Source organism: Podarcis liolepis, assembly GCF_965112155.1.
Source record: "Podarcis liolepis genome assembly, chromosome: 2".
NCBI classification, from domain to species: domain Eukaryota; kingdom Metazoa; phylum Chordata; class Lepidosauria; order Squamata; family Lacertidae; genus Podarcis; species Podarcis liolepis.
In genome coordinates, this window is record NC_139555.1 from 105,214,375 (window position 1) to 105,238,038 (window position 23,664).

The 23,664-nt window shown below is 46.7% G+C and overlaps 1 protein-coding gene across 7 annotated transcripts in view; it reads left to right on the top strand.

Moving 5' to 3' along the window:
• Positions 1-23,664, top strand: part of KLHDC8B (kelch domain containing 8B) — a 42,913-nt gene that overhangs the window by 11,346 nt on the left and 7,903 nt on the right. For 4 of the 7 annotated variants that reach the window (XM_083493159.1, XM_083493162.1, XM_083493164.1 and 1 more), the window contains exon 3: positions 5,644-6,480. In XM_083493159.1, the coding sequence (XP_083349285.1) occupies positions 6,105-6,480 (376 nt within the window). In that variant the 5' untranslated portion in view covers positions 5,644-6,104. The remainder of the gene's footprint in view (positions 1-5,643; positions 6,481-23,664) is intronic. The other 3 variants (XM_083493158.1, XM_083493160.1, XM_083493161.1) reach the window with 1 other exon arrangement.

Here is a 23,664-nt window from a genome sequence, read left to right on the forward strand (position 1 = left end):
GTTGACCCCCGCAGCTGTGCAAATAAGATTGCTGGCTGACCTGGCCTGTGGCCTTAGCGGTGCATCAGTCTGCAGAAATAAGCAAGCGAAGCTTTCGCAGAATCACTTGCTGACGTCTGCAGATCCAACTGCTGCAGAACGAGCAGGGGCAGCCGCTGCCTGTAAAATATGGGAGCCGTGTGCGGGAAGAAGCCCTGCTTTCCTCTTTCTCTCCCCCCCCCCACTCGGCCACAGAGCAGGACGGAGAGCGCCTATTCTTTGTTGTATTGTTATTTATCTGTCCTGGATGCTTTAGGTGAGGTTCCTGCCATCTCAGGGGGTTGGACTAGATGACCCTTGGGTCCCTTCCAACTCTTTTAAGATTCTGCACTTCTATTTAACATATGCATTTTTATGTCGCCCTTCAGCTATATTCCCAGGGTGGTTTACGAAAAAAAAACATAGATCAAAATCAACATGCAAAAATAAAAAATATGCAAAGCCACAAAATCATAAAAGTGGCATGAAGCAGTTAGGAGGTTTAAAATGTTCCCTATAAAGCACAAGTGTGGGGGGGGGAGAGAAGGAGGTCTTCTGGGTAGTTCTGGGAAGGAAAATACCGTAGACACCATGTGGGGAAGAGCGTAACTGGGGCACCTCCACCAAGAAGGCCCTCTTTCCTGTAGCCCAGGGGTCTGCAACCTTTAAGACAAAAAGAGCCACTTGGACCCGTTTCCGAAGAAAAAACAACAACTGGGAGCCGCAAAACCATTGCGACATTTAAAACAAATATATCTCCGGAGCCACGATCTGACAGCGGGCGGGAAGGTAACGTCGGGACGGTGCGTGACTAATGCACGCACCGCCCCCATGCAACGTCACAGCCAGTACAGCGCCCGCCACAGTGAGGAGTGTCGGGGCGCACAATGCGCCTCCTCCCCTCGCTAGTATCCGACCCGGAGCCGCAGCAAAGATGTAAAAGAGCCACATGCGGCTCCGGAGCCGCAGGTTGCAGACCCCTGCTGTAGCCACTTGACCTGGCTTAGGTGACGGGGACACCAGGAGGGAGCCCTTCCCCACTGGAAATTTTAATGTGTGGACAGGTACATAGGGAAATACTTTATGCATGGGCTTTGCTCAGTTTTTGTCTCTGGGTTCATCTATTCTGCACCACCACGTGCGAGAGTAGTAACTATTAAGCTGCTATTTGCAGCTCCTAAAATGCATCCCGTGAACACGTTCCCTCTCATTCTGCACAGCTTCATTCAGAATGCATGAGCTAATTGAGATGCAATGGTGCACCTTGTGGGAATGTTATTGTTGTTGTTAGGAGACAGCCCTATTGTGTTTCCTTAATTTTCCTGCAGCAGCGGGTTGCCCCTCTCACTTCAGTCCACGGGGCAGGAATATTCAGGTTTACGAGAGTTGCCCTCCTAGTGGGATGGGGGAAATCCCTTGCCTCCGTTCCTTCCAGTCCAGTTCCAATGCAGGACAATTGCTTGTCACTGTGCAGCCTGGGAAAGCTCCCCTGTCTTTCATTCTCTCTGCCTCTTCTTCTTCAGGGACTATTAAGGCTCCCCCCCCCCCAGACCTATAAAGAAAGGAAAGGAAAGGAATTTAGCTGGCGGAGTTTAAAAGGGAATGCGGACGAACAATGGAAGGGCCCTTCATCACTTACCTATGGCCATTGGTCCTTTACTCTCTGATTGTTGAGAAACACCTACCACATTTGCTGGTTGTAGGGATGGCTAAATGGCTCTTGGGGGGGCCCCTTCGGACATCCATGATGATTTGTGCTTCCTTTCCAAATCAGTGCATGCCCCGTAACTGAAATCCTGCCTTTTTTTTAATACCAGAAATGCTCAGTGGGTGTGCTTAGAATCATAGAATCATAGAATCATAGAGTTGGAAGAGACCACAAGGGCCATCGAGTCCAACCCCCTGCCAAGCAGGAAACACCATCAGAATCACCATGCTTGCCCTGCTTTTGTTGTAATGCAGCAAAATAGCATCTCTGCAGATGGCGATAAGGGAGGGAGGGAGAGGTCAGCCTGGTGTGAAGCGCTGCCACACCACCTCCTCCTGCTCCACCGTCTCCCAGGACCAGGCAAGGACCGAAGAGGGAGCAGCAGAAGCAGGTTGCACACGGACACAGTCTTTGCTTGCTTGCGCGCAGCTCGGGTGGGGGGAGATACGTAAGCTGAGGTCAGGGGAGGGGTCTCTCTGTTGCGGCAGCTGCCTCCTGGGGCTCACGCCTAGGAGAAGCTGAGAGATGTAGGGCTGATGGGTGCCTTTTCCTAACTTGAGAGCCAGTGTGGTGTAGTGGTTAAGAGCGGTAGTCTCGTAATCTGGGGAACTGGGTTCGATTCCCCGCTCCTCCACATGCAGCTGCTGGGTGACCTTGGGCCAGTCACCCTTCTCTGAAGTCTCTCAGCCCCACTCACCTCACAGAGTGTTTGTTGTGGGAGAGGAAGGGAAAGGAGAATGTTAGCCGCTTTGAGACTCCTTTGGGGAGTGATAAAGCAGGATATCAAATCCAAACTCCTCTTCTTCTAACTTGTGAGTTGGGACCTTGGACAATAACGAGTTACACTAGTGGCCCAAATTGTGGAAACCTTTTTTGGGAAAAGTGTATTTCCGAGGTTTGATGGCTCGTAACACCACTTTCTTTTGGGGTAATACCATAAAATTACAGATCAGTGGAATGATAATTTAATGAAGAATGTAATGCGACAATGTTGGTTCAATTATCTGTATTCTATCAAAAGATATAGCCCAATAACCAGAAAAAAACAGAAAAAGGAAGCACAACTTGCTTAGGTTGACAGTAGCTTTCCTTCATTTGAATGTAGCCAGTGAGCATGTGTGTTTATGAGGTGTTATGAGCCATTGAACCTCGGAAATACACTTTCCCGCAAAAGGTTTCCACAGTTTGGGCCACTAGTGTAATTCCTCACTCTGGACATATGTGGCCGGACAGCACTGTGACAATAAGACAGCAACATTGGGGAAGCGTCTCAGAAAAGCAGATGGTCCACCACTATTAAATCCCCCACTATTATTGCGTCCATGATACGTTGTAGGATACCGAAAAACCCCCAAAAACAAACATCCTGGAGGAGCTCTAGCTGAGGACTGTGGCTGAAGCTGTGGTCGTACAGCTACAGAGGGAGCTCGTTATTGGCAAACCTTTAATTACCAGGTTGCTGTTATTTCGCTTTCCAAGCAATGGCAACTGGAGTGGATGTGATTCTGGGAAGGGGATGGAGGCTGTTGCATGAACTGTCCTTCCAACTCCTGCAGCTGCCTTTGCCACATCCAGCTTCTCCTATCCTCTGGTGACTCTCCTCGCTATTGTCGTTTTTTCCCCTTTCCTTTCTTTTTTTTTTTGCAGTTAAATTTGTTTTGAAGCTGTCTCCATCCCAGCAGGGACCTTTCACATTCACTTAAGTCTACCTCTCTCCAGTGTGGGCTGTCTTTGCACCAGAGTGTGAATGTACCTGACAGGCCCCTGTTGCTTCTTCTTGGGGCGCCTGCTGCAATTTGTTTGACCACAGCCATCCTGACGCCAGGTGGCCTTGACCCCAGGGCGCCGGAAGTTGCTCTTCTTCTCGGAGGGCAGTAGGCCGAGCTAATTCTGCCGCTGTCGCTACGGTCACAGGGGGACTTTGCAGAATAGGAATACAGTGGTACCTCGGGTTAAGTACTTAATTCGTTCCGGAAGTCCGTACTTAACCTGAAACTGTTCTTAACCTGAAGCACCACTTTAGCTAATGGGGCCTTCTGCTGCCGCCGGAGCACGATTTCTGTTCTCATCCTGAAGCAAAGTTCTTAACCCGAGGTACTATTTCTGGGTTAGCGGAGTCTGTAACCTGAAGCGTATGTAACCTGAAGCGTATGTAACCCGAGGTACCACTGTAAACCGGCTTCCCTGTCCCAGCCCCAACTTTGGCTGCGTACACACCATGCAGTTAGAGCAAATTCTTTAGGGGGAAGCCATGTGCTTTAAATGTTTGGTGTGTAAGCAGCAAATGTTGTTTTTTGTTTTTGTTTCTGTTGCCCTATTCAGGGATGCCCAAAGAAGGCCAGATTTGATGAAGTGAACATGCGTTGAGGGCGTACCAAAGTTGTTGAGCTTCTTTTAGCATTTTACCCCAGGACATATACAGTGGTACCTCAGGTTACATACACTTCAGGTTACATATGCTTCAGGTTACAGACTCCGCTAACCCAGAAATATTACCTCAGGTTAAGAACTTTGCTTCAGGATGAGAACAGAAATTGTGCTCCGGCGGCGCGGCAGCAGCAGGAGGCCTCATTAGCTAAAGTGGTGCTTCAGGTTAAGAACAGTTTCAGGTTAAGAATGGACCTCCAGAACGAATTAAGTACTTAACCCGAGGTACCACTGTACTACCACGGGGGCCAAATCAGGCCCCCGAAACAGACTTTGGACATGCCTACCCTATGTGATCCTGGGGCTGAAGAGGCAAAAAGGAGGCATATGTAAGACTGCATATATCACACAATTACACATTAAAAATGTAAACAGATATATAAGGAACTTCTCTCTCTCTCTCTGGTACTGTGAAATCACTTTAAGGTGATTCAAAGGAAGCGACTCATAAAGGAATAAATAAACAAATAAATAGTAACTCTTGATTCTGCCCTTATAAAATGTAGGTTGGCATGCTCACACCTCGGATGTTTTTAGGGATGGGGAGAATCATTCCCCAATTAACTACTTTTGGTAGTGTGTACAAAATGGGGGAGAAAGGGGTGGTTAAGGCAGGATCAGCCTTATCATTTGGTAGAGTGAGGCAGCCATCTCAGGGAACTGGCTGTGGGTGTTCTAAAAAAAACAACAAATCCTTAGTTTTTTGTTTTATTCATTTTTGAGTTTTTACTGGCAGCGGGGAAGAGGAAACACTTAATGGGATTCGTTTTGCCTCAGGTGCCAAAATCCCTTTTCTGGCCTTGGGTACCTTAGTTACAGTGGTACCTTGCAAGACGAAAAACGCGCAAGACGAAAGAGTTTTCCGTTTTTTGAGTCGTTCCGCAAGACGAATTTCCCTGTGGGCTTGCTTCGCAAGACGAAACGTCTTGCGAGTTATTGCGAGTTTGTTTCCTTTTTCTTAAAGCCGCTAAGCCGTTAATAGCCGCTAAGCTGCTAATAGCCGTGCTTCGCAAGACGAAAAAACTGCAAGACGAAGAGACTCACGGAACGGATTAATTTCGTCTTGCGAGGCACCACTGTATTTTGATTTGCGAGGTGGGCCTCAGCTTTTTGGGGTCAGCCCTGCTTCTTGTGAGAACGCAGCAGTGAGGTGGCTGTGTGGCCATGTAGGGAAGGTCTTCACACGGCAGATGGAGCTTGCAAACTGTGCCTCAGTTTATGCGGGATGTGCTGAGCTGGTTCTGGGGAATGTGTAAATTAATCCGAAGGCCCAGGAAAGCTGGAGACTCTAGCAGCTGCCAGATTTGGGATTTCTGCCCAAATGTGAAGGGCAACTTGAAGCCTTGTGGGCAACCCTTTGAGAGATTTCACCATGGCCTGTTTTGTCTGTAGACAGATTCCTCAAAATGGCTCCCATGGTAGTCGCCGGTAATCTTGTACCTCTCCTTCCTTAATGCTCTCTTTTTCTCTCTCTCTTTGCCCCTTGGAAGCCGTATTAGGACTCATCATCTGCACAAGACCTGACAAGACAAACAGATCCAGTAGACAACTTGCCGAGAGAGCCATATTTCCAGAGACTGGCTTGTGTGTATTAGACATTTGGTGGCTACCTCCAGCATTTCAGGCCTGGATATAAGGCATCTCTTGCAGAAAATCCCTCGCAGTTCCGGTTAGGAATGGTTCCCTCCCCACCGGAGACAGCATCCCTTGGGCATCACGGCGTTCCTTGCCTTCTCCCTCAGGAGTCCTTGGCCTCTCCTTGCGGCCATATTTGCCTCCCAGTCTACTAATGCCTTGTGGATGCGGAGTTTCAGCGGCGCAGGAAGGAAGGCCTACCAACCGCCTCAGGCCAATCCCTATAGGTCTCTGGGGAGCTGCCCCACGGAGACACCGAGCCAGCGCAGGGGCCGTCGCCATGTCTGCCTCCTGAGATGCCAGGCTGTTGGGCAACATGGAAGCCGCCAGTGCCAAATCCTTCTTCTGGGAGGCTTTCCCGCCCATGCCAACTTGCCGGGTCTACTGCAGTCCAACCTTCCAAGATGGGCACCTCTTTGTGGTGGGGGGCTGCAGCCAGCAGGGCCAGCCCCTGGACACGGTGGAGATGTTGGATATTGTTTCGCGCAAGTGGACGGCGCTGCCTCCTATGGCCACCCCGCGGGCAGGGGCTGCGGCGGTGATGCTTGGCAAGGACGTGCTGGTAATCGGAGGGGTGGACGCCACGCAGAGCCCGCTGGCCTCGGTCGAAGTCTACCATGCGGATGAGGGCAGGTGGGAGAAGAAGGCAGACCTTGCCCAGGCTTCCATGGGCGTCTCTGCAGTCGAGAAAGGTAGGTGCGGCGAGAGACTGGGGCTGAATCTACACATATATAGTAGTAGTAGTAGTAGTAATTATTATTATTATTATTATTATTTTATTTTAATTTAATTTGTTTTGTTTTGTTTTGTTTTGTTTTGTTTTGTTTTATTTATTCATTCATTCCCCGCCCATCTGGCTGGGTTTCCCCAGCCACTCTGGGTGGCTTCCAACAGAATATTAAAATACAGTAGTCTGTTAAACATTAAAAGCTTTCCTAAAGAGGGATGCCTTCAGAGGTCTTCTAAAAACCCTATACAGCCTAGGACCCTCCTACCTACGGGACCGCCTCTCCAGGTATGTCCCACGGAGGACCTTACGGTCTTCAAATAAAAACATCTTGGAGGTCCCGGGCCACAGGGAGGTTAGGCTGGCCTCAACAAGAGCCAGGGCTTTTTCAGCTGTGGCTCCGATCTGGTGGAACGCTCTGCCACAAGAGACTAGGGCCCTGCGGGACTTGACATCTTTCCGCAGGGCTTGCAAGACAGAGCTGTTCCACCAGGCCTTTGGCCAGGGCACAGCCTTTGGCAATCCTCACAGAACTCTAGCCCAATGGTTGCCATTAATTTGATTTGAACTGATCTTATAATGAACTGATTTTAGAATGTTGTATTATTTTACTGTTGTTAGCCGCTCTGAGCCTGGCTTCGGCTGGGGAGGGCGGGATATAAATAAATTATTATCATTATCATCATTATTATTATTATTATTAAAAGTCTGGTAGTTCTTCTCTTTGACATCTGGTGGGAGGGCGTTCCACAGGGCGGGTGCCACTCTGGAGAAGGCCCTCTGCCTGGTTCCCTGTAACTTGGCTTCTCGCAGTGAGGGAACCGCCAGAAGGCCCTCGGCACTAGACCTCAGTGTCCAAGCAGAACGATGTGGGTGGAGACGCTCCTTCAGGTATACTGGACCGAGGCCGTTTAGAGCTTTAAAAGACGCTGTGAAAATGCTTTAATTTTTTTTCCAAAAATATATTTGCCATTTTGCATTAGCTCACCAGCACCATCTAGCACCACACTTGTATAATGCACTTAGAACACACTTAAAATGTTCTATTTGCAGCTACATAGCTGAGTCCCGTAAGAAGAAGCTCCAAGGTGGGAGACAGGAGGGTCTGTCTCTTTGTATGTGAATGAATGACAGGATATACAGTCGTACCTCGGAAGCTGAATGTAATCCGTTCTAGGAACATTTGGGAACCAAGGCACGGCTTCCGATTGGCTGCAGGAAGCTCCTGCAGCCAATCGGAAGCTGTGATGGACGTTCGGGTTCCAAAGAACATTCGCAAACCGGAACAATCACTTCCGGGTTTGCAACGTTGGGGAGCCAAAATGTTGGTCTCCCAAGGCACTCAACTTCCAAGGTATGACTATATAAGATATAAATATGATAAAGGGCCTTATTCGTTTTTCTCTCTCTCTCTTTTTCTTTTTCTTTTATATCCTTTTTAAAATTCTTGTTCTGTAGACTGGTTTGATTCTTACTGTATTTTATGTCAAAAAAAATTCAGTAAAAAATACTTTTTTAAAAAAGAGAAAGGTAGGTGCAGATTCGCTCTCGTGTAGCTAAGCAGAGTATCATGATGTGGAACAAGAATCAGTGTGTTTTTTGTTCTGAGCATTAGGGATCTGCAACAATTTTTTTGCAGCATGGTTCTCCTGGTCAGGCCACCAACCAGCCACACCCTCATCAGGACGCTCCATTCTGCCCTACCGCAGTTTCATTGATTCCTCATCAGCGTTCTGTTCCACGAAGCTTATTCAGTTCTCGTTGGTCTATTTCAGCCCCCTCATTTTTTTGTTCCTCTACAAACCTTACGGTTTCTCCAAGCCTGTTTCTTATGTACAGATATAGTGTCCTTTTGACCTCACAGGGACCCACACTCGGCAAATGAGTTGCTGTTGGTATATTAGCTGCTTCTTTAATTAAGCACTCGTTGCATGATGAATGGAGTTTCGGGTTTCTTTAATGGGAGTCAGGCAGGGAGGAATAACTTAAGTGCAATTGCACACACCTGGTGCTCCATTTCAAAAGCCGCTTACTCCGCTGCTTTTAAAAGAAAGCCTGATGGCTTCTCCTTTGCAATGTCTTCCCATGTTTAATTTTGTCACTTTGCAACCTGCCTCGGAAACGCCTTTGCTAAAAGGTGGGGATCCAAGCTATGCTGGGTCCTTAGCTGATCTTTGTGCAGTGTAGGCGCATAAGCTTAGAGCCTTCTTGGGCTATGAATCCCTGAAATGTGTGCTGACTCCCGTTTCTGTAGGGAAGGCAACTCGATTTTAATATGATGCTGGGCATATACAGTGTCACATAGGTAAGTTTTCCTTGCTGATCCAGCATCGCGTTCAAATCAGGCCCAAGATTCACATTTGGTCAGCTTGGGCAAGAAGGATTTGTCTCCAGACAATGTTGTAAACAAAATCTGCCCTTCTTCCCTTATGGGGTATCCAAGAGCCCATATAGAGTCCTTAAGTGGATTCCCTATCCGTAGGAGAAAATAACAGAGGCCAACCAGAGAATATTGAGAAGCAAAGCAGCTAGTAAGCCTGATCTTTATTAAAGCTATTGCAGCAGGGTGCTCCCCTCACTCGCAGGAGGACGGAGGATGACCCAGGTGTGCCTGCCCTTATATAGACATTTTAAATTCCCTGCCCTGGAGCTCAAGACCACCCCTCCATACATACATACATACATCACAGAAAGGGTGTAACCCAAGACCACCCCTCACAAACATTATACCTACATCACAGAAAAGGCGGTCTACAACAGAAATTTGAACGTTGTTGGTTTTCCTGTCTGCCAGGTTATCTGATAATGCCTTATCTGATTGCCTTTCCCGGTAGTCTGGCCATTCCTTTGAGAAGGAGATTACCCAATTCCTGAGTCAATGGGAAGGTTCCCTCACCCCCTCCCTCCTTGCAGAGAAAACATTTGGTCAGTTTGGGAGTCAAAACGGTTTCAAGACGGTCTTCCTGTGCTGCTCCAGACATGTGGTCCACTTATCTATGTTTGTGCTTGGTTGGTACATTTATGAACATTTAGTATATATATAAGACCTTAATTTTTTTTATTACAACAGGAAAGCCTTACAAATACCGTTCTTGTTTGTTTTGTTTCTTATGGCCAAACTATACATTTACATGTGACACCCATTATTCAGCCTCTTTCTCGACCATCACCTTGTAGCTGCTGTTAACATTAGGCTGCAATAAAACAATGAACAGAGTGGTGATATGCTGCCGTTGACAGAAGATAATTATCACCAAGGCTACTATTTGTAAACAAACAATAAACATCCATAAAAATGGCAACTAGGTTTTATCTTAAACAATTTCAAACGCAGTAAATAAAGAGTTCGCATGTGATACATCAGTGGTTCTGCGCTCATTTCTTCTCTTTCCAAAATAGATTTTATCTTGAACAACTGCAAACACAGTAATAATGATTCCATTTGTGATATACCAGTGGTCCAGTGCTCGGAGATCGTTCAGACATTTCGCCGCTAAAGAGCTTATCATTGAGCTTTGTAGTAAATAATATACAAGAGAAAAGTTGAGTGTAAACGACTTAAAGCAGGTTTAACAAACTGAAGGACATCGTCCTCTTTCTATGCTCCTCCCGATGGAAACATGCAGATGGCAACAGATAGACCCCTGCTTTTATCATATTGTGATATTATATTGTGAAATTTGCAATCCCATTAGGCTGTGACACAGGCAGAAATGAGAAGCAGGGCCGCTCCATTGGCTCTGCTGAGAGATTAGCTCCTTTTGACTCCAAACTCCACCTCCCTGAACTGTTTCCATACCCAGCTGATGACGACAAGAACTTTGAGAATTGATGCCTGAGCTCCATTGCTTTCCTCTTCCCTCCCCATCGCCCTTTCTTTCTGTGCTGTGTCTTTCAGATCATAAGCCCAAGGACATGGGCTTTATTGCTATTTCTTATTTTCCATAAGCAGCTCTTAAGAGTCAGTCTGCCGAAGAGAGTGATAAGAATGCTTTTAAATGAATAAAACGAACATTGCTGGTTTTGATGCAATGCTGCTGAAGGAGCTTGCCAGTTTGATTGGAGACCGGGTGCTGGTAAAGCGGGTGTCTAAACCTCTCCTTCCCCCTGCACTTTCTCCGCCAAAATTGTATGTTCTTAAGATCTTGTTAGCCCTGCGGGGGGCTTTTGGCTAGTTCTCCTCTCCTACAGGACTTAACAACAGCTTCAGGAGAGGTAATTTAGATCGGAAAAATAGATGGAACTAGTGTGGAAGGGTTTAATACTCCCTCACCCAGTACTGCTGCTCTGATAAGATTTGGGAGCCTTCCACAGCTGCTGTAAAGCTAAATCCTCCACCCCACCCTGAAACAGAAGATCTGCTCATCAATTGCCCACGTAATGTGTAGCTTGGCACTCACAACCTCCCTTGTAATATGCAGTTAGCAGTTTCTGCAGCTGAAGACATTGCTTATTAAAAGCTTGACATGCTTAGAATTTTTTAGGGTATCTGTTCTCCGTTTTCAGAGTCTTTTTTAGTGTGTGTGTCAATTTTCTCTCTGTTGTCTCTGGAGCTGGTTGCAGTCCTTTTAGTTCTTTGCTTATCTCTTTCCTCTTCCCTTTCCTCCTTTCCCTTTCCTTGCTTTCTTTTGTTTCTTTCTTTTTTAAACCACCCTAAAACTTCAGTGTTTCATACAATCAGGAAGAGATTCAGAAGCCTTGTCTGATAGGCATGAAGACAATAGTTTCATCACTAAGAATTTTAAGTGTACATGTTACTTTTCTGGGCCGTTTTTGGGTTTTTTTTACTCATCTGACGCTAGCAAACATAGCCACTGATATTTCCTGCAATCGCAGAAAGTATTTGTCTTTAAAAAATATTTGGCACTTACAGTGGTGCCCCGCAAAACGAATGCCTCACAAGACGGAAAACTCGCTGGACGAAAGAGTTTTCCGTTTTGGAGGTGCTTCGCAAAACAAATTTCCTATGGGCTTGCTTCGCAAGACGACAATGTCTTGCGAGTTCCTGCTGGTTTTTTCCCCTCCCCCCCCTTTTTCTAAGCCGCTAAGTCGCTTATCAGCTGATCCGATCAGCAGATAAGCCGCTAATAGCGCTAATCCGCTAATCCTTCAATGGGCTTGCTTCGCAAGACGAAAAAACCGCGCTAGATGAAGAGAATCACAGAACGGATTCTTTTCGTCTTGCGAGGCACCACTGTAGTTGTTTTCCACGAGAACCTGAATTCTTTTAATTCATTTATGCCGGACCTCACTTTAAACCACAGTCAAGCCTAAATGTGGTTTAAAGGTGAATTCACAGTGCGCCGATGCATGGAGTATAAACTGTGCCTGCTTTAGCCCTTTCTCCTGCTGCGATACCAGGAAGCTAATCCATGGCTTGTCTTAGCATTCTGTCTCAACCTGGGCTTATGGTTTGTCTCCCTTCCAAAGAAATCATGAGCCTGTAACCAAGGTTTGTTCTTGGTGGGGAGACAAACCTTTACTCCAGGTTTGGACAAAGCATCGCTTCCACCACATGGGTGATTTATAATAATAATAATAATTTATTATTTATCCCCGCCTATCTGGCTGGGTTTCCTCAGCCACTCTGGGCGGCTTCCAACCTTATATTAAAAACAATACAGCCTCAGACATTAAAAACTTCCCTAAACAATAATGATAGTAATAATTTATTATGTATTCCGCCCCCTCCACACACAGTAAATTGAATTAATAAATAAATAAATTAAATCCCCAGTATCTCTAGGTAAGGTAAGGCTAGAGATGTCTCTTTCTTGAAACCCAGGAGAGCTGCTGCCATTCACTGTACCCAATACAGAGATAGTTGGACTGGAAGTTTGACTCTTTACAAGGCAGCTTCCCGATTTATTTACTTTTTTACTCGAAACATAGCTTCAAGCTGAGGAGGGAAATTGCTTCATGATTGCCACAAAGGCCAGCCAATTAGCACCCTACGTGCTTAAAGCCAATTAGCACCCTACATGCTTAAAGGAGCTCAAGGTTTCTTACATGGTACCCCCACCCCACTCCTCATTGTGGTTGACCACAAACTTGACATGAGCCAACAGTGTGACGCGGCAGCTAAAAAAGCCAATGCAATTCTGGGCTGCATCAATAGGAGTATAGCATCTAGATCAAGGGAAGTAATAGTGCCACTGTATTCTGCTCTGGTCAGACCTCACCTGGAGTACTGTGTCCAGTTCTGGGCACCACAATTCAAGAAGGACACTGACAAACTGGAACGTGTCCAGAGGAGGGCAACCAAAATGGTCAAAGGCCTGGAAACAATGCCTTATGAGGAACGGCTAAGGGAGCTGGGCATGTTTAGCCTGGAGAAGAGGAGGTTAAGGGGTGATATGATAGCCATGTTCAAATATATAAAAGGATGTCACATAGAGGAGGGAGAAAGATTGTTTTCTGCTGCTCCAGAGAAGCGGACACGGAGCAATGGATCCAAACTACAAGAAAGAAGATTCCACCTAAACATTAGGAAGAACTTCCTGACAGTAAGAGCTGTTCGACAGTGGAATTTGCTGCCAAGGAGTGTGGTGGAGTCTCCTACTTTGGAGGTCTTTAAGCAGAGGCTTGACAACCATATGTCAGGAGTGCTCTGATGGTGTTTCCTGCTTGGCAGGGGGTTGGACTCGATGGCCCTTGTGGTCTCTTCCAACTCTATGATTCTATGATTCTAATCCCCACCACAAACCCTGTGACGTAGGTAAAGCTGAAAGTTTGCGACAGGCGCAAGGTCACCTTGAGAGCTTCACTGGTATAGCATGAGACTCTCAATCTCAAGGTTGTGGGTTCGAGCCCCACGTTGAGCAAAAGATTCCTGCACTGCAGGGAGTTGGACTCTATGACCCTCATGGCCCCTTCAGACTCTACAATGGCCAAGTGAAGATTTGAACCCAGGACCTGGTCCAACACTCTTAACCACGACACCACCACTGTTTGGGAATGTGGGAACTTTTGTACCTGCTCCACACACTGAGCACTGCAGTTGGATGTGGCCAAATATTTGGGGCCGTAAGATCCATTTTAAAAAGAAAGTTTGTAAATATGTTGTCCAGGCTGTCTCTTGCTTCAAAATATGAGCGCAAACTTGATACCCTTTAAGATAAAATTCTTGCTCGGTGAAATGTATTATACAAGTGGCACAGAAAAGCATCAAGCGCTGGTGCCTTTCATCACTGCTTGGCTTGGGTGCAATTTCCAGGCGAGATCAAAACGCGCAGCTCTGTCTGCTGGCTTTTGTTCATTGCGTATTGCAGGAGTTCAAAGAGGCACCCAATAGCTTAAGTGTCAATCGGAATCTGGGGCAACTTCAGCCGAGCTGCACTTCCATTATGCAGGTACCCGGTGTGATCCAGAAGGGAAGGAGGGGGTTGGAGGATGGATGGCGGCTAATGGATTGAAGTTGAATCCTGACAAAACAGAAGTACTGTTTTTGGGGGACAGGGGGCGGGCTGGTGTGGAGGACTCCCTGGTCCTGAATAGGGTAACTGTGCCCCTGAAGGACCAGGTGCGCAGCCTGGGAGTCATTTTGGACTCACAGCTGTCCATGGAGGCGCAGGTCAATTCTGTGTCCAGGGCAGCTGTCTACCAACTGAGACCCTACCTGCCCGCGGACTGTCTCACCAGAGTGGTGCATGCTCTAGTTATCTCCCGCTTGGACTACTGCAATGCGCTCTACGTGGGGCTACCTTTGAAGGTGACTCGGAAACTACAACTAATCCAGAATGCGGCAGCTAGACTGGTGACTGGGGGCGGCCGCCGAGACCACATAACACCGGTCTTGAAAGACCTACATTGGCTCCCAGTATGTTTCCGAGCACAATTCAAAGTGCTGGTGTTGACCTTTAAAGCCCTAAACGGCCTCGGCCCAGTATACCTGAAGGAGCGTCTCCACCCCCATCGTTCTGCCCGGACGCTGAGGCCGAGGGCCTTCTGGCGGTTCCCTCATTGCGAGAAGCAAAGCTACAGGGAACCAGGCAGAGGGCCTTCTCGGTAGTGGCGCCCGCCCTGTGGAACGCCCTCCCATCAGATGTCAAAGCGATAAATAACTACCTGACATTTAGAAGACATCTTAAGGCAGCCCTGTTCAGGGAAGTTTTTAATCTGTGATATTTTACTGTATTTTGGTTTCTATGGAAGCCGCCCAGAGTGGCTGGGGAAACCCAGCCAGATGGGCGGGGTATAAATAATAAATTATTATTATTATTATCTGGTCAGTCGGTAAGCTCACTGAGTGACCCTGAGCCCATCGCTGCTTCTCAACCTCACGGCATTGTTGCGAGGATAAACTAGGAAGGAGAATGTGCGTCCAGGGAAGTTTATGACTACCATCTCTGTTGGCCTTTTACTGTGGCCTTAAAAACTATTCTTGCCCATATTTGGGTGGTTTTTGTGGTTGTTATGTTCAAGAACTGTTCTCCGCTCCCCGCGCTACCGTATTACAAAACATTAAAATAGATTTCCCTGCAGTTTTAAATCCGTAGCGGTTTTCAGTTGATTACAGTTGCAGCTAGGAAGCCAATATCATGTGCAACGCTGACTCCTACTCTTGAAATTAAAACCGTGTCCAAACACTTGTTAAAATATTCAAAAAAGCTTTTATTTGCAGAGCCTATAGCTAAAGAGGAATACAGTGGTACGAGTCAGTTGGGGAGGGGAGACACCTGTAATCTCAATGGGCCAGATTCAACTAATGAGCCCTGCTAGCAGAAGCCAGGACAAGGACCTCTGCTAGCACAACAAGGCTTTTCTCCTCCTCTCCTCCCACTGACCCCACCCCAAATTGGCTTGGAGAAAAGGGGGTCCAGGGGAACCCACCAGATCAGCACGCTGGGGGAGGAGAAAGCACATCATTGCATCTGGCAGGTTGAAATGTTTGAGCTGATGGAATGGTTGAATCCTCCCAATCTGTTTATTTCGATTATTTCTAACCCACTCGTTGTTGTGTGAACAGAGCGAGGAGCAGCATTAAAACACAAAGGGCAATATTTCATTTAGAAGAAGAAGAGAAGAGTTTGGATTTGATATCCCGCCTTTCATTCCCCTTCAGGAGTCTCCAAGCGGCTAACATTCTCCTTTCCCTTCCTCCCCCACAACAAACACTCTGTGAGGTGAGTGGGGCTGAGAGACTTCACAGAAGTGTGACTGGCCCAAGGTCACCCAGCAGCTGCATGTGGAGGAGCGGGGAATCAAACCCGGTTCACCAGATTATGAGTCTATCGCTCTTAACCACTACACCACACTGGCTCTCATTAAATGCAAATGTCAAAGTAAAAGCAGACAGTATACTAAGTACATCAGCCAAGTCAGGGCTAACACTTTAGTCAAATGCATGAGTTGAATAGCCACGTTTTTGAGACTCTGAAGAGCGGGGGATTCCTAAACTTGCCACTTTCCTTCGCAGTGAGTGAAAAACAAACGTTTTTGGTTATCAGAACCCTCTCCCCCAACTCCAAAACATCTCTGAGCAAGATCAAGAACAGCCCCTTTCTCAGAGCTGCTTGGTGCAGGAGGAGAGGGGGAGAGCTTGTTCCTACTGCTGCTCAGAGAAGCCTAGCGTTACGAAGTTGAAAGGGACCTTGGAGGTCATCTCTGGAGGTCATTGCCAGGAAGGGCCATAGTGGCTCAGTGGAAAAGCATCTGCCTTGCATGCAGACGGCCCTAGGTTCAATCCCTGGTGTCTCCAGGTAGGACTGGAGATCCTACAGAGCTGTTGCCACTCAACATAGATAATACAGTCATACCTCGAGTTACGGACGCTTCAGGTTGCGTTTTTTCAGGTTACGGACCACCGAAACCCGGAAGTACCGGAATGGGTTACTTCCGGGTTTCGGCAGTCACGCATGCGCAGAAGCGCTAAATCACACTTTGCACATGCGCAGAAGCGCTGAATTGCAACATGCGCAGACACGGGTTGCGAATGCTGTGGGTTGCGAACATGCATCCCGCACGGATCACGTTCGCAACCCGAGCGTCCACTGTACTGAGTTAGATGGACCAGTGATGCACTCCTGACACCATCATCTTCATCACCATCATTTTACAGTGGTACCTCAGGTTACAGACGCTTCAGGTTACAGACTCCGCTAACCCAGAAATAGTGCTTCAGGTTAAGAACTTTGCTTCAGGATGAGAACAGAAATCGTGCTCCAGCAGCGCAGCCGCAGCGGGAGGCCCCATTAGCTAAAGTGGTGCTTCAGGTTAAGAACAGTTTCAGGTTAAGAACGGACCTCCAGAACGAATTAAGTTCTTAACCCGAGGTTTGTTGTTGTTGTTTAGTCGTTTAGTCATGTCCGACTCTTTGTGACCCCATGGACCACAGCACGCCAGGCACTCCTGTCTTCCACTGCCTCCCGCAGTTTGGTCAAACTCATGCTGGTAGCTTTGAGAACACTATCCAACCATCTCGTCCTCTGTCATCCCCTTCTCCTTGTGCCCTCCATCTTTCCCAACACCAGGGTCTTTTCCAGGGAGTCTTCTCTTCTCATGAGGTGGCCAAAGTATTGGAGCCTCAGCTTCAGGATCTGCCTTTCCAGTGAGCTCTCAGGTCTGATTTTCTTAAGAATGGATAGGTTTGATCTTCTTGCAGTTAACCCGAGGTACCACTGTATTATTTGTACTCCGCCCATCTGACTGGGCTGCCCCAGCCACTCTGGGCATTTTCCAACATATATAAAAACATAATGAAACATTACACATTAAAAGGCCCAACACCTCCCAAAGGAGTCTGTTTCATTGACTATCAGCTATTACTGGTTAGGAGTTTCTCCTAATGTTTAGCTGAAATCTACTTTCCTGCAGTTCCCACAGATACACACACACATTTAAAACAAATATCCTGCATACTTTTCACTGAATCCAAAGTGGCTAACAAGCCGCAATATGAAAAAAATAATTCAAAATATAAAACAAACCCCAAATCAAACACCGTCAGAAAAAACCGATAAAACAAACAAAAAATCCATAATAATAATAATAATAATAATAATAATAATAATGGTAAAAGTATGTGTGTGTTCGCCTGATAGCAAAGCACCTGAGAGGTTAAAATATGTGGCGGGTCTTCTGGGAATGAAAACACAGGCTAAATGTCAAGATCCACTGCGAGGCAGGGCCTTTTTATTAGAACAAACAAACATGTCGGAAAATGGCGAGTAAAAGCTTTATTTTGCAGCTCGTTGGTGTGCCCTACTTGCCAGACTGCAATTTGAGAATTTTTCTAAGAGAGCATCATGGTTTCCTCTGGTTGGTTTGTTTTTAGTGTGTCTTAGAGAACACAGGATAAAGATATCTTGGCTACTTAGGCCCTAAGGTGTTTGAACTGCCCCACCCCCACCCCCGCTTTCTGAACTCAGTACTGATTTCTGCAAAGAGCTACGCTTGCTCCCAAGGTAGCAAGCATTGCTCTGTTTCAGCTTCACTGCATAGGACAACATACTGTGGGCCGTTTGCTTTCCATATACAAAAATGGGTGATGGGTTTCCCCAGATTTTGAATGGTTGAGGAACTCTTCTAACATTCTGCAGAAAGCTGAACTCATCCATACATTCACTTAAAGAGGATTCTGAACGGCTGGGTGCTGGGTAATACTAGAGGCGACAGAGAGGGAGGGAGGGAGAGGTCTACTCTGTTCTGCGTGCAGTGCACTTTTTATCACAAACAACTGCATTCTGCAACCACCATGCAAATTTGCTTAATCTGCCCAGGAAGTTGCCTTAAGTAGCTGGGGAAACCCAGCCAGATGGGCAGAGTATTATTATTATTATTATTATTATTATTATTATTATTATTATTATTATTACCCCGTCCATCTGGCTGGGTTTCCGCAGCCACTCTGGGCAGCTTCCAACAAAGTATTAAAATACAGTAGTCTGTTAAACATTAAAAGCTTCCCTAAAGAGGGCTGCCTTCAGATGTCTTCTAAAAGTTTGGTAGTTGTTCTGCTCTTTGACATCTGGCGGGAGGGCGTTCCACAGGGCGGGTGCCACTACCGAGAAGGCCCTCTGCCTGGTTCCCTATAACTTGGCTTCTCGCAGTGAGGGAACCACCAGAAGGCCCTCGGCGCTAGACCTTAGTGTCTGGGCAGAATAACAGGGGTGGAGATGCTCCTTCAGGTATTAAATCAGGCGCTTTGTCTTTCTTGCTCAGGCAGTGGCTTCCCAGGGCCTCGGGCACAAGCTTTTCTTGTCACCTACTACCAGATTCTTTAAACTGGAGATGCCAGGGATTGAGGCTGCGCCATTCTGCATTCAGGGCATGTGTTTTAGCATGGCGCTATGGAGCATAAATTTGCTTTTGTTCCTCAAGAAGGGAAGGCAAGGAAGTTTGCAGGGTGCAAAAGGTCTTTGGCCTCTGGAAAATCCTCTTCTGGCCTGCCCCCTCCAACATATTCCCTGCTGGCTTTTGAGATTTCTCCATTATTTTGCCACCGCCCCCCCCCCCAATACATAGGCGAAAGAGAGTCAGTGTGAGGTAGTGTCTAGAGTCTCAGACTAGAGCCATGAAACTCACTGGGAGACCCTGAGCTAGTCACTGTCAGCCAGCTCCACCCCGCAGGGTTGTTGTACAAATAAAGACGGGGGGGGAGGAAAAATATCGAGGGTGACATTAAAATGCAATGTAAAATGTAAGGAGGTGATATTATCGAAGTCTTTTTTAAAAGCAATATACCGGCTCCTTGAAAAACAAAAGCAAAGGTGCACTGATTTTTAGCACACAGCTCCAAGCAAGCTTATTCAACTGTGCAGTAGTTTGTTGTGACTTTGCCACATCCCTGCTGTTGATGTGCACACGGCACCTAGCAGCTGGAGAAGTCACCGCAACTCTTAACAGTAGAAATGAGAAAGCCACAGCTTTCGATGCGAAGGTGAAATAATCATAAACTCATTTTTTTAAAAAAAAAACATGAATACAACTGGTCATATCAGCCTATTCACCAACCCAACCAACATTTTAAGTGGAGATGCCGAAAATTAAACTTGGAACCTTTATATATGCAAAGCAGGTGCTCTTCCACTGATCTGTGGCTCCCCAACATGGGTTGGCGCATTGATTTTATTCAGTCCATTTAATAATTTTTACATTACAGCCAGACAGTACATGTCTATCGATCTCAACTTCACAGAGTTAACAATTCAAAAACTCTAATGGCCTGAATGCTATATCCTTAATCGTCTAGAATTTAATCGCTCTGGACATGCCTTTTAATCTTTTTTTCATATTTGGGTTCCCTTTTCCTTGACCGGCAGGTCACAGAACAGGTTACAACAATTTAAAACTCAGTATTCCGTGACTGCCATCTGTTTTAACTGTTTTCAATCCTGAATTTTAAATTCTCATAACTTGCCCTGGGACCTGCTTGGCGAAAGGGTGGGCAATAAACTTACTAATAGCAGCAAGTTATTAGTAAATTACTGTGGTGATAACAACAATATTGAATCCGTTAAAGCGAATCGCAGTCCAAGGAACAAGATAGGTCCTAGAAACACACATATCAAGGGTTAAAGGCCCGGTTAAAGCATGTTGTTTTTAGCATTGACTGCAAACTGTATACGTAGTTGAAGCTGCTGGGGGCAACTCTGTGTTGAAGGAGTTCCACAGATTTTACCTTTGAGCAGTAAGCTACGTTCCAGCCGCACAAAAGCCAGAGGTTTCTTTCCACACATACACTCTTCATCCAAGCAAGCAAGCAAGCAAGCAAGCAAGCAAGAGTTGCCATTTGATGACATATTCCAGCCAGGCAAAGACATTTGAGGAAGCTGCAGGGAAGGGCTAATGAGAGGTGCTGAGGCCTAGGGAGCAGGTGAGGTTTGTGGAGAGGGCCTAGAGGATTGAACCCAGACCCCGGGCCTAAAGTTTCCTCATCCCATCTAATAACAATAATAATTTATTATTTATACCCCACCCACCTGGCTGGGTTAAAAACTTCCCTAAACAGGACTGCCTCAGATGTCTTTTAAAAGTCAGATAGTTGTTTATTTCCTTGACATCTGATGGGAGGGCGTTCCACAGGGCGGGCGCCACCACCGAGAAGGCCCTCTGATTCCCTGTAACCTCACTTCTCCCAGTGAGGGAACTGCCATAAGGCCCTTGGCGCTGGACCTCAGTGTCTGGGCTGAACGATGGAGGTGGAAGACACTCCTTCAGGTATAAAGTGGTACCACAGGTTACATACACTTCAGGTTACAGACTCTGCTAACCCAAAAATAGTACCTTGGGTTAAGAACTTTGCTTCAGGATGAGAACAGAAATCGTGCTCCAGCGGCACGGCGGCAGTGGGAGGCCCCATTAGCTAAAGTGGTGCTTCAGGTTAAGAGCAGTTTCAGGTTAAGAACGGACCTCCGGAACGAATTAAGTTCATTACCAGAGGTACCACTGTACTGGGCCGAGGCTGTTTACTTAGGGCTTTAAAGGTCAGCACCAAACTTTTAATTGTGCTCGGAAACGTACTGTTCCCAGGCCTCTACTGGGATCTGGGACAAGAAGATTGTACCCTTTTGGTCACCATCACCTCTCCCAGCCACACTTTGATCTCGCCAGCCCTGCGCACTGGGGGTTGGGGAGGAACTTAGGAAGAGAGAGAGAGTGCATATCTGCAAGAAATATGACGGTCCCTTCATAACTGATTCTCCTGCAGTCCCCCCAATCTCAGATTTGGAGAGGGGCGTGTCTCGGAGTCTGCTGTCTGCAGAACGGCGGGCAGGCTTCACGAGAAGCAGAACTTGGCAGCATGGCTGGGTTGCCATGGCGTCTCCAGGGATACAACGCGGCGAGTGTAATTCGATGTGATTGCCTGGTATCCCTGAGATGTTTGTTGCTGATCACGTTGGGAAGCAAGTGGGGGCGTTGTTTGGGGAAGGGCAGGTACTGGGGGGCCTGCCAGAGGGCAGTGTCTTGGTGGCATAGCTGTCAACTTTCCCCTTTCTTTAAGGGAAATTCCCTTATTCTGAATAGGATTCCTTGCAAGAAAAGGGAAAAGTTGACAGCTATGCTTGGTGGAGGTGGGAAGATGGAAGTACAAGATAAAGGACTCGTCTTGCTCAGTGTGAGGAATGGAGTCAGAGGGTTATGGAGCCTCTTCCCCCCAGGGGTCACTTGGGAAGCTAGTGTCTTGATTTCCCCATGAATACAGTGGTACCTGAGGTTACATACGCTTCAGGTTACATACGCTTCAGGTTACAGACTCCGATAACCCAGAAATAATGCTTCAGGTTAAGAACTTTGCTTCAGGTTGAGAACAGAAATCGTGCTCCGGAGGCGTGGCAGCAGCAGGAGGCCCCAGTAGCTAAAGTGGTGCTTCAGGTTAAGAACAGTTTGAGGTTAAGTACAGTCCTCCGGAATGAATGAAGTACTTAATCCGAGGTACCATTGTACTTCCCCACCTTCCGAATGGGCAGTGGAAGCCTTAAAAGGTGAATGCCATGGGAGACGGATTAGAATCAACTTGAGCGCTCAGGGAGGGAGGAAAAATAAATATCGAGCCAAGCTTGATAGTGAGCGCAGCGGTGTCAACTTATTCCCGCACCCCTGATTTTAATTATTTTCACCCAGAAACTTCTCATCTTGTAGGCCTTTTTCCTAACCTTGGCTCACATCTCTCTCTCTCCCCCCCCCCCCCCCGATTGTCAGCTTTTACTGACAAACCCTAACGGCTGCTTCCAGCTTCCCCTTCGTTCCCAATCCAGTTACACTCCAGAATGTGATTCACTACACCAGATTAGATGGGGGTCAAGTTCCCCCAACTTTATTGCTGGAACTAAATCCGCTCAAAACCTCGGGGTAAATTGGTAGGTTTGCCACAAACTCCAGGATCATTTTGAAGCAGGGATCTGTAATAAGTGACGAGGAGAAGCCGCTACTTTTGTTTACAGATTTACCTGGGCTATGGAGCTCACCAAATCCTCTCGAGGGCTATAAAATACTTTCTTTTTTTACAGTAACTTAGCTGAAAGGTCAGAGGTGTTAATGTGCAGTGAGGGGAGCCCATTAAAAGGTGCTGGTTTATTTCACCAAAAGGATAGATGTATGATTCGACAGGAATGAAGGACTTAACAGTGCAATCAAAGAAAAAAACCATAATATGAGTACTGCTGGATCAGGCCCGTCTCACAGTGACTGACCAGATGCCTATTAGAAACCCGCAAGCAGGACAGCGCTTGGTTTTGCAAGAGAAAAAGAAGAGGGCAGATGCCGGAGACAGAACTTCATTATCTTTGACGGCTCTGTGTCAGGTGGGATTGGGGAGCTGCAGCTTATTGCGCAGAGGTGAGAAAAATGTTCTGTGTGTCAGAATTCCTGCTTCTGCAGCAGTCTTTTTCCTCCATTCCATCTGATCGCCTTAGAGGGGGAGAACGATGGGAACCAGGCAGAGGGCCTTCTCAGTAGTGGCACCCGCCCTGTCGAACACCCTCCTACCAGATGTCAAAGAGAAGAACAACTACCAGACTTTTAGAAGACATCTGAAGACAGCCCTGTTTAGGGAAGCTTTTAATGTTTAACAGACCACTGTATTTTAATACTTCGTTGGAAGCTGCCCGGAGTGGCTGGGGAAACCCAGCTGGATGGGCAGGGTATAAATAAATAATAATAATAATAATAATAATAATAATAATAATAATTATTATTATTATTATTATTATTATTATTATTATACTAATGAGAATTTGGAGAAGGGGTATAGGTTCCCCACTCTTGCCCTGTGGCACGGGTTGCCAACACACACAGAATTTAAATTATATGCATATATTTATAACCCTCTTTTTGCACAAATCCCAGAGCAAGGCGCAACATAAATTAAAACAGTATACAAATGACATAATTACATCAGCCAAGCAACAGGTGCCACTTAGAGGCCTCCCCTGGCAGCCACAGGATTCCACCACCACCCCACTCTTGCCCTTCTGAAATTAGACTTGAAAGAAGCCTTCAGTTGTGCTTGTGTGATTGCAATGGGGGAGGGGTGTTGCAGTGTTTGTGCAGGTACATTTTCTCCAGTTTGCAGATGTGCCCATGGACTGGTTGGTAACCACCTGACTTTAAAGCTTCCAAACAATTAGAAATGGGTACCATGCAGCAAGTTGGGATTAAAGAGGAGTCTTTAGACTTGTTGAAATAGGCATGTGTTTTACTTTGTTAT